The sequence below is a fragment of the Rhynchophorus ferrugineus genome, unplaced genomic scaffold, assembly GCF_030347505.1.
Source record: "Rhynchophorus ferrugineus isolate W39M unplaced genomic scaffold, kcgeb_rfMv2 rfM3, whole genome shotgun sequence".
Classification (NCBI taxonomy): domain Eukaryota; kingdom Metazoa; phylum Arthropoda; class Insecta; order Coleoptera; family Curculionidae; genus Rhynchophorus; species Rhynchophorus ferrugineus.
Window position 1 is genome coordinate 67,928,350 of NW_027472582.1, and position 19,059 is coordinate 67,947,408.

At 31.3% G+C, this 19,059-nt stretch overlaps 1 protein-coding gene across 14 annotated transcripts in view; it reads left to right on the forward strand.

The window, feature by feature from the left end:
- The window catches only part of Rab3-GEF (Rab3 GDP-GTP exchange factor), a 95,090-nt gene that overhangs the window by 43,989 nt on the left and 32,042 nt on the right, over window positions 1-19,059 (forward strand). For all 14 annotated transcript variants that reach the window (XM_076398270.1, XM_076398273.1, XM_076398274.1 and 11 more), the window contains exons 3-4: window positions 7,027-7,349; window positions 12,094-12,274. In XM_076398270.1, the coding sequence (XP_076254385.1) occupies window positions 7,027-7,349; window positions 12,094-12,274 (504 nt within the window). The remainder of the gene's footprint in view (window positions 1-7,026; window positions 7,350-12,093; window positions 12,275-19,059) is intronic.

A 19,059-nucleotide genomic window follows, 5' to 3' on the forward strand; every position in this document is an offset into this window, starting at 1 on the left:
GAAAACAAAAGAAAATATTAAAAATGGGAAAAACATGAACGAACAGCCGACTTTTAAATAGTTATTTCAATATATTAACGGTAAATAAGTATATTTAGAATATTCTCAATCTTACACCTTTCAATCCAATCAATTATCAATTGATCATCATTCAATTATCCTTCTACATCAAAAATCTCTCGAGGGAGGTTGGTTACAAATTGGAAACATTAGTAGACTTTTAGTGAATCACTACATAGTATAAAACAAAGTCGCCTTTTCTGTCCCTATATCCCTATGTGCGCTTAAATCTTTAAAAATACGCAACGGATTTTGATGCGGTTTTTTTCAATAGATAGAGTGATTCAAGAGGAAGGTTTATATGTATAATACATGCATAATATACTAAGGCAACATTGCTAATTTTAAAGGTTTCTAACGTAATGTCGTAAATTAACCTATTTTTTTAGGCTTATTTAGCAATTAGCAAAAACGCTGCCTAACACTACGAGTTAGATCAAATTAATGTACTACAGTATTGTACACCATAAAAAGGTCTACAAAAAAGTCCGCGATGGTATATGTTTATCTTTTAGGGATAACCCACATTAACCATTTTTATTGTTTACTTTTTACGTGAGAAAATGGCTTATTTACGAAGCTATTTTAAGCAATACGGCATTAATCCTTATCGAATTAAGTACCTTAAATACAGTGTGCAATTAATATAGATCAATATGGTTCCTTACAGCATGTAAATTAAACAAATATTTTCGGAGATATTACAAATTTAAAATTTGCGTTTAAAAATGTGTAATGTAATAAAAATTGTATGAATTTAGATATTACAAAGATAGCAGGAAATCTTCATAGTAAGTATAGGGGAAGAGGAATTGTTTTACTCTAAATTTAATGCGTGCAGGCCAAGGGCAGTAATGAATGAACCAAAAATACTGGATCGATTTTAATCATGTTTTCACTGAGTGACATAGGCATATATATTTTATGCCCGTGCAAAGTTGGAGCGGGCCGCTATGTTTTAATATACAACGTTCATATTTTTTCTGTAGTGTATTCAATTTAGTATCAGCATTGCACCCGTGCGAAGCTGGGGCGGGTCGCTAGTTGAACAAGTCAGGTATAGAAGTTTATATTATATTTATTGAGAAACATTTGCATTTTCTTCTTCTCTATTACTGATTCCAAATATTTCAACTTTTGCTCTTTCTGTAACCGGATACCGTTAATATCTAAAATACTAGCCTATTTGCGATTATTTCTTTCTCTCCATCACTAATCCTGAAGCAATATGGCTTTGCAGTGTGATCTATAACATCATATGAAATAGTGAATGAACTTTTTATTATAGTTATAATAATAATTACATACTCCAATAATAAATATAGTTTTACATATTGTGTATCGTAATTACGTATAGTCTATTCAAATTTATCTTGTACATACGTCATCTAAATCTGTGACGTTAAAACGTTGCAATGTTGCCGCATCAACTCTGAGTTTTAGTTCAGTTTGGCTTTGACATACAACAAAATTCTAATCTAAATAAAATGATTGAACAAATGTGTTATTAAATAAAACTTATTTTACCACGATAGTACATTTAAAAACTACAGTTAATTGTACAGCCACAATAGTGTATAGGTTAGAGTTCTCTTATTACTATTGCTTCGAAGAATTTTGCATACGTCTACAATAATTATACAGTTACAATAGTTTATAGGTGAGAATTAACTATAATCTCTTATCACTATGGCTTTCTAGAATTTTGCATACATTTGAAAACCGGACGACTTTGATAGACTCATTTGTTTACGCGTTCGGACTAATCAGACGGCATTGTGTCTTTTTTTTAAACTAGAATCAATGAGAAGGAAAATATTGTCTGATTCTGAAGCGAATTTACAAATTGCGGCAGGCAATACATTAAAGATCTTGATGACGTATGTACAGAAAAACTTTGAATAAACTATAGGTTGTTCACGTCATTTTAAGAAATATTTTTGTATTGTTCGGTTTGGTGTTAATCCACATCCTTGAACTATGTTTTTAGTAGTAATAATTCTCTATTGTTGATTTTGTAAGTTCACCTAAGAGTTGAGAAGTGCTTTATATAAGAGTAACTTAATTCACCCGATAAAATCTTCATTCTAGACCAATGTATTTGTAGATATCGTGCTGGCCAATATACAAATAAGTCTCTTTCACTCAATAACAGACCAATAATTAACTAATAGAAAACGTTCCATCGTAACAGAAAATTATATTCGAGTGTGACCTAATTGGTGTAGGTATCCCACTTTATTTTCTTTAATACTAGTTTATAATTCAACTTGAAGAAATCTGCGGGTCAGACAACTCATTTTAAGAAACTTTTGATGATGATATAAGTTCTCAGGAGTGGTTTTAAAAGTTTCTCTAAAAAATCTAACAGAATCATCATGGTAAATCACTATTAATTAAAATTAATACGTTTGAAGTAAAAATATCATCAGCTATTTTGCAATATGATGAAGTCCAGTCACTATCGCAAAACTTGAGAAAATTTCCATGGCAATACTAAATTACATTCTACCTTTTCTGCGGAGCTGCTGACAATCTACAATGCTCTATCTGCCTTGGAAAAGTCATCGATAAGCGGACCAATACTTATAATAACAGATTCAAAGAGTTCCTTGGAGAGCCTGAGACCGGCAAAGGCAATCCACCATCTGGTTACATATATAAGAGAGCTGCGTACAGGTTTACAAGCCAAGGGGGTAAGGATTACAAACTTCTGGGTTCCCCACCACAGGGAATACCCGGAAATGAAAAAGCCGAGTTTTTGGCGAGCAGGATAGAATATTTTATTTGACCAAACTAATTGTGCTGTTTTGCAAGAATGACGCTAAAACACACATGCTCTCTATAAACAATTGGACCAACTAAATTGGGACCTCCTTATGAAGAACAATAAGTCATGGGAGATCAAGAGGGTCTTTCACCAGCTTCCAAATATCAATAATATTAGTAGATTGAAACTGAGTATCCTCGCTCGTCAGAAGATAGGGCATTGCCGATATACCTACGAATGCTTGTTAAAAGGATGAGGCCCACCCCTGTGTGACCAGTGTCAGGCTCAGCTGAGAGTCAAGCACATCCTAATAAACTTTGAGAAATATGGAGTTCTAAGGTAACAATTCGGGATGCCGAGGTCATTGAAACAACTGGTCCAACCTGAAGAGTTAGACCTGCTGATTAACATTTGTAACAGCCACGGACCTGCTCCAGGACTTAATTAATTTGTTGTTTTAAATGTGTTGTATTTTACTTATTTTACATTTTATTTATCCTATATATTGTTAGTGTTATATTATGTGTTATGTATTTACTATATTGCATATTATATTTAAGTTAAATACTATATTGTAACCGACCCTAAATAGTCCAAGAGGTTGATGGGCTGTAAAAACAAAGAAATAAGTAAATTACATTGTACCAATTATAAAACACGCCACAGAAATAAAAATAGGTTTATGTTTATTTCCGATAACTATACAAACGCCGTTTCTATTTCTTTTTCTATTAAGCTATTTTTGCAAACGAAACTCTACGTAAAATGCACATAAAAATGTATTGTTGCGAACAATCAAGTTAGGAGTCGGGCATTAGCATAGTATTCTTGGAAAGAAGAGAAAATTCTTTCTTTCGGGAATATATTTACACCTACCGACGAATAAATTTGAATAAGATTTTTCATCAAAAAGTCATTGTTCCTGCAGCACATCTCTTTAGCATATAAATTATTTATTACATTCAGAAACATGTATGAGCTTCTGATATTTTCTATCTTTTAACGAGCAAAATCTCTTGATTAATATTTACATAATAATTAGAATGAATGCAAATTTACGGACATATTTGATAGAACTAATATAAATATTAAACAGCAGCACTATATAAAAATATAATTTAATGTTTCCCTTGTTGGTTCAATATCAGACATTTTAGGTTGAGAAGTGATTAGGTCATTCTTAATGATATTTACGTTGTTTGAAAATTTCTACTGGTTGATCAGATTTATATTTATCCACTGGTGGCTAATAATATCATTGTTTTCTAGTTTTTATCTTCAAAGAGTAATTGATATCATTCTACAGAACATTCCATTGTTGTAACCTTAACGTTTTATATTGTCTTCATTTTCTACTTCCAACTCATTATATTAGGGTGTAAAGGTAACTGGTGAAATCTGTCTGGATCTCTTATAAATCGAAGAATACATGCAAAATATTCATTGCTGCCTTCTTTTCATTAGGAAACCTACTTTCATTGAATCAAGTAGTTATCTGTATGGTTTATTTTTATATTTCATTGACTAGTCTAATAATTGAATATAACTTATAACGTATTTGTGGAGTCCATGCGGATGTTATCCTAGTCTAACTTCACAAGAAGTACTAAATTGCTTTTCTATTAAGAAAAACTTCTTTTAGAAAGCGAATAAGGAAACGAGTCTAAAATTTTATATCATTTATATTTCTAAAACTGGTATTTTTTTGTGTTTGTGATATCTATTCAATTAGTATATAAAAACTTGAGTTTATTCGAATGCAATATTAAGTGAATATTTCAAAGAAATCGGTTGGGAAATTCTTTTGTTAAGTGATTCTTTGAAAAGCATATTTTCGTTTCTTTTATAGATTATTTTGAGTCAATATATTTATATTGCCACAAGCTATTGAGAATGAAATTATTACATTATACTTTTTTTATTTTATATTAATTAATTATGAAAATATAGAACCTAGTAATTTTCAACAACTTTTGTCTTAGTAAGATATTTTTATTGCATAATTCTTATGCATAACCTGTAAATACTTTTAAAATAATTCTGGAATATTATTCGTCATCTTTTAGATCTTGCTGAATAATGAATATTTTTAATTAAAAGGCTTGTGCCGAAATTTTAAACAAATATTTGAAAGGGATCTTTCTTTGCAAGGTTTTTCTTTATTCTTTTTTTCTCTTAGTTCTTTTCAATGCGTTGTTTATTTGGGGTTGATAATTCAAGGTCGAAATGTGCTAAATAACTGATGAAAAAAATTCGAACTTTGATATTTATTTTATTATATGGGTATTTTGTTAATTGTCTGTATGAAAAAAAAGTGGAAGGAATTTATTGTATGAACCTACGCCGCTAGTGGTATAAAACAGTAATTTTTGATTTTTTGAAAAAACTGGCCTGTGATATTTCGAGAAATAATATATTTTTAGTAAAATAATAAAAAATCACTATGTTTATCTTTCAATATGCTATTGTTGAAGATTTTTACGTAACTTTTTCCTCTCGAATATAAACCGAAAAACTGGTAAAGTTAAAACTTAAATTAGCATAGATAATAGGCCAATAATAAGATATAGTTTTTTTATGATTTTTATTATTTACTTAACTAAACTTATAAAAAAATTATAAAAGCCAAATGGATATAGTAAACGGGTTAATGAGGACCATCTTCTACACTATCAAGTGGCACAAACTCTGACTAGATAATTTTCGATCTAAATATTCTTGAAAACTCATACTTAATTTTATTTTCAATCCTCAAATTTCCTCCCTTGGGTACCTTGTACTGATAAAGATGGCTGGCTAAATAATTTTCTAGCAGCCTGATTAGTAGTCATTTCTAGTGAGAGAAATAACAATTCAATGGTGATTTCCTCTATAAAATACAATAAAATACTACAGGTCAACACGCTAATAGGTATTTATCTGCTTATTTATGCCTTCTGGGACCTTTCAATGGGTCGAGATCTGGTACTTGACCTATTCAATTTTCTTATCTCGAGTGTCTTGCGCGGTCCCAAATACACCTGGTTTCACATGTAATTTTTACACACCATTAGCTAGAAACTCAAATAAATAAATAAGCAATACTTGCTTGTGCAATGCGTACAAGGGAAAAAGCCAAAACCTACACGCTAATTACATTACCGGCACCAACAGCCAATAGAAATTACTTTCAGTGGCGTTTATGTATGTTTTAATGTATTCATAGATCATAACTACACATCAGTAACTCCGACCACTGTGAGTTTAGTTTCTAGATTATAAAATAGTTTGTTAAACTATAATAAAATAAATTATAAATATTATTATAATTAGAATTAAAATAAATTACTTAGATACATTTATAATTGCAGTTGCCACCATAAAACCATCATCCATAAAATACTACAATTTAAAAATTATGTGGAATATACGACGTTTCAAAGAATTAATAAAATAGAGTAGAATAAAATAGATAACGATAAATGAATAAATAAATAAATATGTAGAGGACAATTAACAGTGATTCACAAATAGAAAATAGTATATAGAGAATAATAAGTGATGAATAATAAATTAAAAATAGATTGAATATAACAAATAAAGACTAATAAATATTATATAATAAATAGAAATAAATATATGGAAATTTACTAAATAATACAACGAAATTAAAAAGAGAAAGCTGGAGTATTCTGTGAACAACCTCACCATTTGATGAAGTTCATCTTGGACAGCTAGCAAAATAAACTGAATACGAAAAAGTTAGTGACTCTGAGTGTCGCGTCTTTAGAAATTAACTTTGATGAAGTCCTATAATCCCTAGGACATGTTAAGATATCACATCTGGCAAATTCAACCCCCGAAGAAACATCAATAATGTTGCTGTTCATAGTAATTGCTAAGTATTCGCAAAGGTGACAAATTGTACAATTAAAAAGGAGCGGCAATGCCATCTAGTTCCTTTACATTATCATTCAAACCTTTAAAAACAACATAAAGGACCCAAAATGAAATGGTTTAAAATATCGAACTACTAGATGGAATTCTAAGTATCATGGATATTTGGAACGATTTGTGATTTCCTTGAATGGTACATCTTTGTCTGTATTTCAGGAAAAAAAATCCAGAAAATAAAAATCCTCCCTTTCACTTTCAAGCGATACGTTACATTTAGAAATCATACTTTTATTATTATTGATTGGTAACCTTTTTTACAGCCTCCGGAATTGTTACGCCGCTATCCGATACAAGACCACAAGGATTTTCCGATGCCGCTAGACATGGTGTACTTTTGTCAGCCGGAAGGATGTTCGTCGGTGGGACCGAAAAGGACGGCGTTGAGAGAAGCCACGTCCTTTGTGTTTACATTGACTGACAAAGACTCGGGCAAAACCCGGTACGGGATTTGCGTGAACTTTTACCGTTCGGTCGAAAAGTCAACTGGTTTAGTCGGTCTGACGAAATCGAGAGCAAACACGGGCATGAGGCGGGACAGTTGGAGGAAGAGCATGGAGAAAAGTTCTGATTCGGCGTTCTCCAGGTAAATATTAGATCAGCATTTTGGTAAATCTTGATCCTAAAACTTTATTATAATTCAATCATATTTTTATTAAATTTTATTTATATTTAATAATTACGATACATATTATTACATTTTTTATACATACCAGTGATCGTCTTGTGGTCGAAATTGGACAACAATTTATTAAATTGGCTTGGCACATAGATGGCGCTAGTGGAATTAAATCCATATGTTAATTAGTCAGTCCTAACTAATCCTCAAAGTTGATCTTCAAAAGATGCGTGTATAAATTTGATAACTGTCGGATTATTAGTTCGTGAATTATAGCATTATGAGTGAAGCAACTTTTGTTACTGTGAAAAAATGGATTAGAAGGAATTCGACAGTCATCTGAGTGGAATACACACGATGAAGCCACCCCAAAGCGTGTGAAAACGCAGCAGTCGTCTGGCAAGGTTGTAGCGTCTGTATTTTGTGATGCCCATGGAATAATTTTCATTGACTACCTTCAAAAAGGAAGGACCATTAACAACGACTATTACATAGCGTTATCGCCGAAAAACTGCCGCATTTGAAAGAATAGAAAGTGCTGCTTGAACAAGACAATGCACTGTGTCACAAGTCATCGAAAACTATGGCAAAAAATCGTGAATTGGGCTTCAAATTGGTTCTTCATCCGCCGTATTCTCCAGATCTGGCAACCAGCGACTATTTCCTGTTCTCAGATCTTAAAAGAATGCTTGCTGGGAAGAAATTCTTGTCGAGTGAAGAGGTGATCGCCGAAACTGAGCCCTATTTGTATTACAAAAATAGTATCAATGTTGGAGGGTCGCTAAAATCAGTGTATCAGCCTTGAAGGGAATTATGTTGAATAAAAAACTAATTTTGCTAAAAAAATGTGTTTTTAAAACCGTAACCGTAAAGACTACTTGATTTGAAGGCCATATATATAAATATAAAATTAACATTTTGTTGTCATCCAGTGAATGTTACAAATTATCAAGAGCTATTACGAGATTATGTTTTATCTTTAATTACTTGATTGAAGATGGAAATATATTTTTCGCAGGGCAATGCCCTCTTGTATTTTGCGATAATTAAAAAAGTGAGTGAATATCTGGTACAGAATAAAAATGGTAGTGTTTTTAACATAACTTTCATAGTCTATTTTATAATATAATATGTTAGAACATATTCTTTTATAAAAGGAGTTAGTTAATATCGTATCTGATGAATTAATTAAATATATTATTAGAAATACCAGTGCCCACTGAATAATGGACTTAGTGTATCGAATTACAGAAAAATTTTTTACAAAATGTCTTTAGAAAATAGTGGTGTGCCCTCTGTAGCCTTTCTAGATGTTGTACAGGCTATTGACAGAGAGTGACATAAAAAAAAGTCACATATCTCTAAGTCTTTCTACCTACTCTTAAAATCTTATTTGATTAATTGGTACTGCTGTGCTAAACCTGAATTAACATATTCTTATTTCAAACTTATAAGCTGGACACAATGTTACGTAGCACAACTGCGATCATTACTGATAATACAGCTATATTAACAGCAGAAGTACCTCCAGAGAGCTCAACCCGTTAACTCCAACCTACGCTTGATAACTCTTGCTCTTAATATTCAAATTTCCACCTGTACTAGACAATGATGAATTCAATTTAATGAATCAAAACCAACAAGCATAATTTCGCAAATAAGAGGATTATGCTGTATTGTGTCTTCATTTAGTGCATGTAAATTTCATATGCCATTACATCAAAATATCTTGGTATGACCTTGGATGCCAAGGTCAAATGGAAGTAGCGTACGAAAAAGAAAGTTGAGGAAAATTGGTTGTTTGTCCGAAACTACGAATTACCAATTTACAACAAACATAATTTATATATTTTTTATATATAGGCAAGTACTAGGACCAGTGTGAGCTTATGGAATTCAAGTATGGAACAGTGGCAGGTCTCCAAGTGATTTAAAGGTCCCAAATTAAATTGTTGAGATATATTGTGAATGTGTTTTTATGTAAATGTTTGTAACCTGCACTGCGGGCTAGCAATAGTGATCGCGGGCATTACCAATAGACTTACCATTCCCATCAATGAAGATTCCAAAACCTATGTGTATAATATAATTAAGCGTCTCAAATGAAAAAAATCTGATCTTATTGATAGGGTAGAAAATATGTTGTTGTAGCAATTTGTTAGCATGTTAAGACAATGAAAAGTTGATTAAAAAAATTATTATAAATGTAATTTCAAATGGATGATTTTAGAAACATATATTTATTTTATACAACATTTCTGAAATTTATATACTACTGAATACTTTCATACATTCAAAAATGAAACCTTAACTAATCCTTATTTGCGGAATGTTTTAGATTTCTTCTTTAATGCATGTGTGCATTATTTAGACGTTGACTCCTTCCGACTCTCACTTGTTTCTATTAATATTTGTGCTGTGTTGTTTCCTTCTACGTATCACTTAAAATATTGGATGCTCATATTATATGTATCGTATTCTAATTAAGATTGGACTATATCGTACTCATGTAATAGTACGTGAGCTAGCAACGTAGAGGAAACAAGAATTTCAGGTTAGCTAATCTTTTAACATTTGATCTCTTTCACTGTCTCGGTCAGCACACGGCCCATCTGGCTAGCGGCAAGAGTTGCACTGCTATCTTTTAGACTATAAAACCTTAATACAATGTATTTTATTCAAAGAATTGTTGATCGATATCCCTTTGATTTTTTAACTCTCAAGGAATATGGAAGCCATCTCAAGAGAACAATGTATCTTTTGAGACTATAAATAAGTCGATCCATTCTTCTAAATAAAAAGTGAAGTCAGCACAATTAGTACGCAGAAGGGGCAAAGCCTTTTTAATTTCTCAAATTCTTCAAATCCTCTTAACATATTTCTGACTATCCAGAACGTTTTTGATGTTAAATTCACTACTTTTAAAAAGTCAAGACCAATGTTCACATAATGAAATCGATGGAGCATGGTTTTCATAAGCTTCATACAGCTTTCGGTGATCTGCGGCCACCTTTTTCCTTAAGCTGATGTAAAAAAGTAAAACTTCCCGAATATCCCATATACTCTAAAAAAAAATCAGACTTTTAACGGACGGAAGACATTTTTTGCTCTTACTTCAGCGAAATGACACGTACTCAACATATTAAAGAAATATATATTTAAATCACAGTAGCACTATCTGTCGTAATTTCTTAGAATTAATTTACAGGATAACATTGCATAATCTTTTAAATATTTCATTTATATTTAGTTGTTACGTAAATATAATTGTGATTTGTAAGTTGTAAATAAAATATGCTTACAACCTCTTACACAAGCAAATCCTTTATTGAAGTGTGGTATTTTTATAAGTATAATGACATTGAATAATGTTAGATACCTCTCAGATTACGATCCAAAGGTCAATCGATCCATCATTAGGTTATTACTCCCAAGCATTTAGATATTTCGGTAAATGTCGCCGGGTCCTTTTATCTGATTAGATCGGGTTTATTTATATTAGAAAATAGATTTATAGGGTTAAATAGAGGTTGCCAGACAGTTTGAAACATCAACAACCTATATCGCATTAGGGCCCGTCTAGAGATTTACTTGTTTCGGTTTGTTCAATATGTGCCTAGGGTATTTGTCATTTATTCGGTTTACCATTGTCCTAGTGTTGATTCTATTTATTCTCAACGAAGTTTTGTTTACTGACAAATATGTTTCTATTAATGGAAAAGTGTTTTTATTGCGATTTTATAGGCTTAACATTTCTATTTCTGATGAATTTTAAAATGTGAATACGGAATATTTGTCACTTGTATGTGCCAAAGACAAATATCTTCACTAATTAATTTTTATCGAAAATTTAGTCATTTTATTAACGGTATAATTTGATTTTGTTATTAAGACTTAATGTATATATATATATATATATATATATACTAGCGACCCGCCCCGGCTTCGCACGGGTGCAATGCTGATACTAAATTAAATACACTACAGAAAAAATATGAACGCTGTATATAAAAACATAGCGGCCCGCTCCGACTTTGCACGGGTATAAAATATATATGCCTATGTCACTCAATGAAAACATGATTAAAATCGATCCAGTATTTTTGGTTATATATATATATATATATATATATATATATAAAAATATATATATATATATATATATATATATATATATAAATATATATATATATATATATATATATATATATATATATATATATATAGGATAAGTTCTGGGTGATCGTTAGATAGTTAAATGTTGTCTCATTCGGCTTGATACGCCATGTTTTCTTCCACAATATAGATATTAGATTCTCGTAAGATGATGAACTCGCAATATTGTCAGCATCTGTTGCCACAGTAGTGATGTTTGAGATTGGTACGTTAACTATATCGAGTACTAAAAGTAAAGGTAGTATTGTTACATCGAGTATAATTTGAGAAAATATATATTTTGTTGTGTAAGGAAAAATATATTAAATATTTAATGAAAAAGGAGAAATATGTTATAGTATTAAAATATAACATGTCATGTATTATGTTATTTCTATATAAATTACTTAATATATCATCAATTTGAATCATTTTCTAATAGGAACAATATTCAAGTAAATTGTTTCTTTCAGTTTGGATTTTTTTTCATTTAGCTATCATCTAAAGACAAGAAACGTCTCACTTACCCTGGCACTAAGATTTAATTTTATTTCAGCGACTACAGGAGCAGCAATATCGGACCCAGTGACTCGGAAAAGGATTATCCTCCAAGCAGGAGAGATTCGGAATCGACGGGTCCGAACAATTTGCCATCTTCAAGGCTGGCCGTTGCTGGGAATGATTCCGAAAGCGGTGGCAGTCATTCGCCGTCACCTAGGGCTAGTCGAAGGAGACAGGTATTTATATAAAGAGTTTCACACTTTATATATATATATATATATATATATATACATATATATTCACGGTTTTGATGGCATTTTGTGTGTGTTATTAAAAAACTATTTGTAGTTATAATTAGAGCTGGTAAGTGGTAAGGTACCTGGAGGTTTTTAAAATATTTTTTATTTCAACTAACTCATATATGTTGGTTAAGGATTGACCTTTTCATGGTAATCGCTGCAATAATGGAAGTTGCTATAGGAAAATTAAATTAAATATTATATTATATTAAAATATTATTTGTAATTAAAAGTGTTGTCTTCAGTAGACAGAGTTAAACTGAACTTAATTCCAATAATACCAATGTATTCATTCATTTTAAAGGCATTTGCTGACTAAGCCCGTTCATGGGAAATAATATGTGTTACAATATATAGTGTGTGTTAATTTACCGTAATAAATTGAATAATGAAAATAACATTGCCAACATATGGTAATATTTTAGTCAATGTACAAATAGTGCAGGAATATTCCGTAATTAGCGGTGAAATACACAACAATTTACAGATACTGTAAATTTAAGAGACCAGATTGTTAATATACGTTTGAATAGAAGTCGATAGCAATACAATAAACGTCTTCGACTTAATAGATTGAGACAACAACAGGCACAACAAAAATGCAGACATTGTCATGCATTTAAGTATAAAGGTGAATCGGTCGGTATTTGCTGCGCATCAGGAAAAGTTTTACTACTGTTATTAAATATACTACCAGAATCATTGAAAGCACTGTTATATCTCAGTCGAAATTGCAGAATTTGAGCTCGTTGGTATATTAGAAATTATCTCTTAAAATCTTGATAGTTCTAAATCCTCTACTACTGATGTCAATGCGTCATTGCAATAATTTGTGAAACTTCTTGGAGGTCCGGGGGATACGACAACCGTTTTTGCACATTATTGCTGCATGTGCTTCATTTTTCTTTACCTGTACTTATTCGTTTCGAAAATAGCTACATTTTGTTTCCTTTCAACAGCTACTCTCAAATGAAAACTCGGTTAATTACATTCTTCGCTGTTACTTGACTCAGTGCCCAAATATATAAAATTTGAAGTTAGTTTCACATAATTGAAAATAAAATTGTACATGAATACGTATATCTCCGACTCACCTATGACACGTTGGAATGAAATAGAAATGAACCAATTATTTTTATTATATTATGTCATTGCTACATTCCGTATATTAAAACACGATGAAACATATTTGGGATCATTATTCCATTCATTAAAATTATTTAAAATCAACTGATTTATACAGCACATAAATTCAAGCAATTATCTCCATCCTTTTCTTTATCAAAGTTAATACGGGAAGGAATATTTACATTTCCGTTTGTTATCACGAATGAAAAAAGTACAAAGACTACTTTTTTAGCTATCGATTAGTTCGACTGTTTTGCGTCTATCGACTGTTTGCTTGAATACATTTTGGGTTTACACTACGAGGAAATATTTGTACTGCATGTGAAAAATAGGTGTCTTTATGGAAATAAAATAAATGTATGTTATTTATATACATTATGCATATAATGAACCAATCTTGGTTATAATTTAGTCACAAAAACGTAGCAACATACTAAACGTATTCTTTTCTATGTCATGTGCACATAAAATGGCGTCGAAAACTAAAAAACAGTCTAATAAAAATGAAATTATCCAATCAAAAGCCAAAAGCATATTGTTATGTCATGTGGATATTGGACGTGAAGAAACATTTCTCTAACGTTGCCTATACTGATATAATTTTATATTTATTTTCTCTCTTTACGCTACACTCAAAATCTTTAAAAAAACATATTAAGTAGTGTGCTATGCATTGCCTAAATTTTTGCAAAAAGAAACAAAAATATCTACCCTTTACAAAGTTAGAGATTATTAATCCCTAAGCCATGCTCGCTGCCTAAACATTACATTTTAATAAAGCATAATATAAATGTAAATACATTGCGGATGTCGGAGCCGAACTCAATAACGAAAATAATTATGAAAGGATAACGCTGGAAGCCGAAAGGGAAGGAAATGATCGAATTCGGCGTTCCTTATAAAACCCTTTATAATTGCAGATGCCCAAAACCTAATATGGAAAGTATATATGAAAACAATGGAATTTCCTTATGATAATAATGAAAGCTCAGTATTATGAAGGAATATAATATAAAATAAGAGTTTAATTAAAATTGATTATGTTTATTTTTTATTTAGTTGCATGTGGCTTCTCTGATATTGGACATGTTGCTTTACCACGTGTGAGTATTAGGGCCCTTTAATTAATCGAGAATATATGCCCACTAGTATTTTTCGTTATAAAAATAATGTAGGTCGTGCACTATCACTAAATTAAAGAAACAAAAAATTTGGATCTCTATTATAACTTTTAGTTAAATATAACAAAAGTTTAAAAAACTTCCATAACGCTCTAAGATTTCGTCATCCTCTTTAGATTATTCTAATTAATGGTAATTTTATTATTTATACAGGCAATGTCTCTTAACTCACTTAGCAACTGCATCAAGTTTAATTTATTATTTATGTAAGTCTTTAATAGGTATCTTAACAGATATATTTTTAAAAATCTAAGTTTTACTCTTTAGTTGCAGAAGGTAATGGTAATAGAATAGTACATTAGTCAAATAAATTGACAATCCATCTTTCTTAGACTACATCACTTATTAGATAAACTAATAATTTAATTATTTTATTTTTTTTTATTTTTGTTTATTTTAACCAAGACATTTTTGTTTTCAGCCCATCCTTATTAATACGTTTTATTACTGGTTTATAATTAATGTTCTTAAATAATAACAATTTTTTTCAATTAATATAACCTAAAAACTAAAATCATTTGAAATGACAAGTTTGTTGAAAAAACTAAAAATACTAAAGTTCGTCATAACATTATAGAATAGTAAAAACTTTGCGAGAACCGATTATTGTTCTGAAAGTTTTTAATACTCCAAAAAGTTTTTAAAAGTCTTGAAGAAATATTATAAATGGATACTTATGCTACGATGAATTAAAATAATCCGAAGTTATTGTTAGGAGACTGACTGAAACTTATTGAATTATGTTTCTTGTAATCCGATTGCGGTTTATGCCATCATATGTCAGGTTTAAATTTAAAGGGTTTTTACTGCCCATTCTATGAAACTGTACGCCTGGCCGGCATCGATCAGTCTCCAGTATATTCATCCTTTTCTATTAAACATCATCATCCTAGTTTCACACGCTCCAAAGTTTCTGCAAACTTCCCTCAATTTATCTCGATGGAAGTTATGACTTAATTTTTTTAAGCTAGTAGAAAATTAGTTTTATATAGTTAACCCTGTTAATTTATATTAATGTTAAACATTATCATCTAGAATGTTAATGTGTTACGTTTTATTACATTAAAATAACATTTTGTTTGTAAGCAGTTTAACAGCCACTTGTTCGTAATTACATGTAATAATAAATTGAATTGGTCCTCATCCTGGACTTGTTTGTGTTCGTCTGCTGATCTGATGATATATAAAATAATTAGATTTGTGTAAAATGTTATTGTTGAACTGATGTGACGGAAAATCGGAAGTGATTCAGTGCAAAAGCCGTTCAGTTTGCTTTTCAAGCACTAACTAGAGCACATAAGATCTCATAGAAATATTGTAGCTTGTTTAGCCCCAAACGGAGGTCGCGGGTTCGATTCCCGGCGGGGACAATAGCTTTATGTTGATGTTTAGTTAGAACATCTCTCAAATCACCTAGGCTAGGTAGCAGACCTTGCGGCCTGAAATGCTTCTTATTCTCAATCAATGTTTCTTTATTCGTAGTTTTCCTCATAGGGGCTGTACCTTTACTTGCCTACACATTGTGATATAAAATAACATAACTGCGTATTTTATTGAGTAAATATCTAACACTAAAAAGGGGAAAATAAAATAATTTCTCGTTTTGTTTATTTTTATTTAGTTATTACAACGATTATTATGTACATATTTTATTTTTGAATAATTTCTTTTGTGTTGAAAATCGAAGTTTGATTAATTTAAATACCAGTAGCTCCTGTATTTCAAAAACTTAAAAGCAATAAAAACAAGACGACATATATAATCGCATACTAGTATTTGGAATATTTTTAGATATTAGTTGAATTTTCCTCTAAAAATGTATAAAATGTTACAAATTTGTGTATCTTATTTGTCTTTTGGTCACATTTTACATATCAGTGCAGTAAGTAGCTAAATTCATATCTTTAGCTATAATAATTATATAAATAATAAATCTTAATATGAAAAACAAAGATATTAGAATCAGTGAAATGTTTTTAAATCACCATATAGTTCAGTGTTGAATGTATAATTGTGACTCAACCAATTAAGAAGACGCAGAAGATACGTGTTATAAATGGTGTCTTATAAGGCTCTAGCAAGATAGAAGGATGCACAATATTAGAAATAATAAACTTCTAGATTATGTACGGCCGTTTTGGTCACGTGTTATCATAGGATAGTAAAAGATACTTTCGTATAATATTTTACTTTATTATATGACTAATATAGTGAAAAACGATTATAAATATTAAGATGCCTTGAACTAGCTATAGAGGGAAACATCTCAAAATATCAAAATAAGTGTCTACAACAAATGATAATAAAAACAAATCTTTTACGTTAAAGAAAACATAACTTTTATTAGATATTATGACTATAGTATGCGGCCCAAAAATAGCAATTAGTGTCAACACCTTATCATACACACGTTCCAAAACATGTTCCAGATCAAGATATTTTTTTTTGTACAGATATTGTTGTTTGTCCCTATATCGTAACATAAATCGGATAAAGTTTTTTATTGTCTATTTTATACGTTGTTATTCTTATATTTTTTTATTATAGAACCTTTATAAACCTTTTTATACAGTATGGATGTCTGAAATGTATCTATATTTAGATTTCAAAAGATTTACTTATAGGATATACTCACAATAAAACATAGTTGTTTTAAGATTACCAAAATATACTTGTCCTGAATTCAGGGTTTCATAATAATATTTGATTTTTTTTCGACATTTAAGAACATTATTTCTTGGTTCCTTAAGGAGTTATCTAGAGAACGCGAGGTTTATCCTTTATTCTTCAAATTATCATCAGAACATTCGTCATTATTATATAAGGTGGAGCAAAAGTTTCGCAACCATTTTGATTGCGTGTCATCTTGGTTATGTGACGTTTAGCTCAGTTTCATTTTAACCATTGTGTTGTGTAGACGTCTAAATTTTATTATGGATAAATATACGCCACAAGAACGAGCAGAAATAGTGACAATATTTAATGAAAATAATCGTTCCAATATTGCCACTCAGGGAACATTGCGTCAATGGTAGCGGGACTTTTTCCCCACGTTATAAATAAAAATATATATGATTTCGTTCGTCAGTATACGTCACATTGAAAACTAAGCGGCTTAGGTCTTTATTGCTTTAATGGAATTTAAAAATATCCCAAATCCCGGACTTGAAAATGTATTGAGGTTGTAGTTCCATTATTTCAGATACAGTTTAAGGATTTATTTTATATAATACCGCTTTTTTAAGAAAATCTTAAATGTTGCAGGGAAAATAAAGAAGTTTCTTAGGTCTGGCTTAAAAGAATTATCTCCACTTATGAAATAATATAAGATTGTTTTATTTTTCAGGCTATTACGCGCAATCTACAATAGCTGCATAATCGGTATGTTTGAGCTTCTAATTCTTCATCTTCGAATATTTTAGATTGTCTTGACAGCCTTTCATTATGTACCAATATTTTAGATTTTAATTTTTTTTTGTTCTGGCCTAATGTATGCCTTACGCATACCTGGTCGTGGAAACTTACTCTGGAGTGACAAGCTGGACCGGGTTTGGTAGGACTGCCTCTGGACTTACCAATACACTAAACCGAAACCGCTTCACAGTTGACCCCTGTGGATTGCTACTGCTACTGCATTAAATTTGGGTATGTGGCACCCGCTGATGTGGCAGCCGTTATTGGGCACGAGGAACCGGCGATTCTATTGATTCGCGAACTTGAGTTAACACACGACTGGATACTGTCGTATGGGGGCAAAAGTTATGACTGCAGCGGCGAATGAGGTCGTTTCAGCCTGAAAAAGGGGGGGAGGTTAGCAGTGATGCGGTGCTAAGCTCCCAGCATGTCAACCAGCTCGCGAACAAGCACGTTTTCAGAAGAACTTGAACTGAGTTGTTGTTTGTGGAATGATTGAGATATGAAGTGCTTGATTTCTGGAGTGCCAGTTTCTCTATGAATTTGATTACTTCTGACAAACCATGGAGCTTTTAAGATTTTCCTGACGAGTTTATTTTGGAAAATATGAAGCTGTTTTACCTGGTTGAGTGTAACAAAGTTGAAGTAGATATTAGGTCCGTAGAGGAGATTTACATCCTATAAAATAAGCATTTGATGGAGATCAGAGAAGATAGCAGGTTTGCTATCCCCGGACCTTTCTGGATTGCTTTCTGGATTTGGGAATGCCAACCGAGCCGTCGGTCGAAGTGGAGATCTAGGTACAGCCATGAAATTATTGCGGTGTCGATCTTAAGTTGCGAGACGCGCAGTGCGTAACGCTTCTTATGGAAAATGATGGCTTGGGTTTTCAGGGGGTTGATTTGCAACCTCCAGAACCACTTTACCGCATGATCGAGCTGCTTCTGTAAACGTTCAAGAATTTTAACTTCGAACCTGGGGGCCGTGAAGTATCGTCAA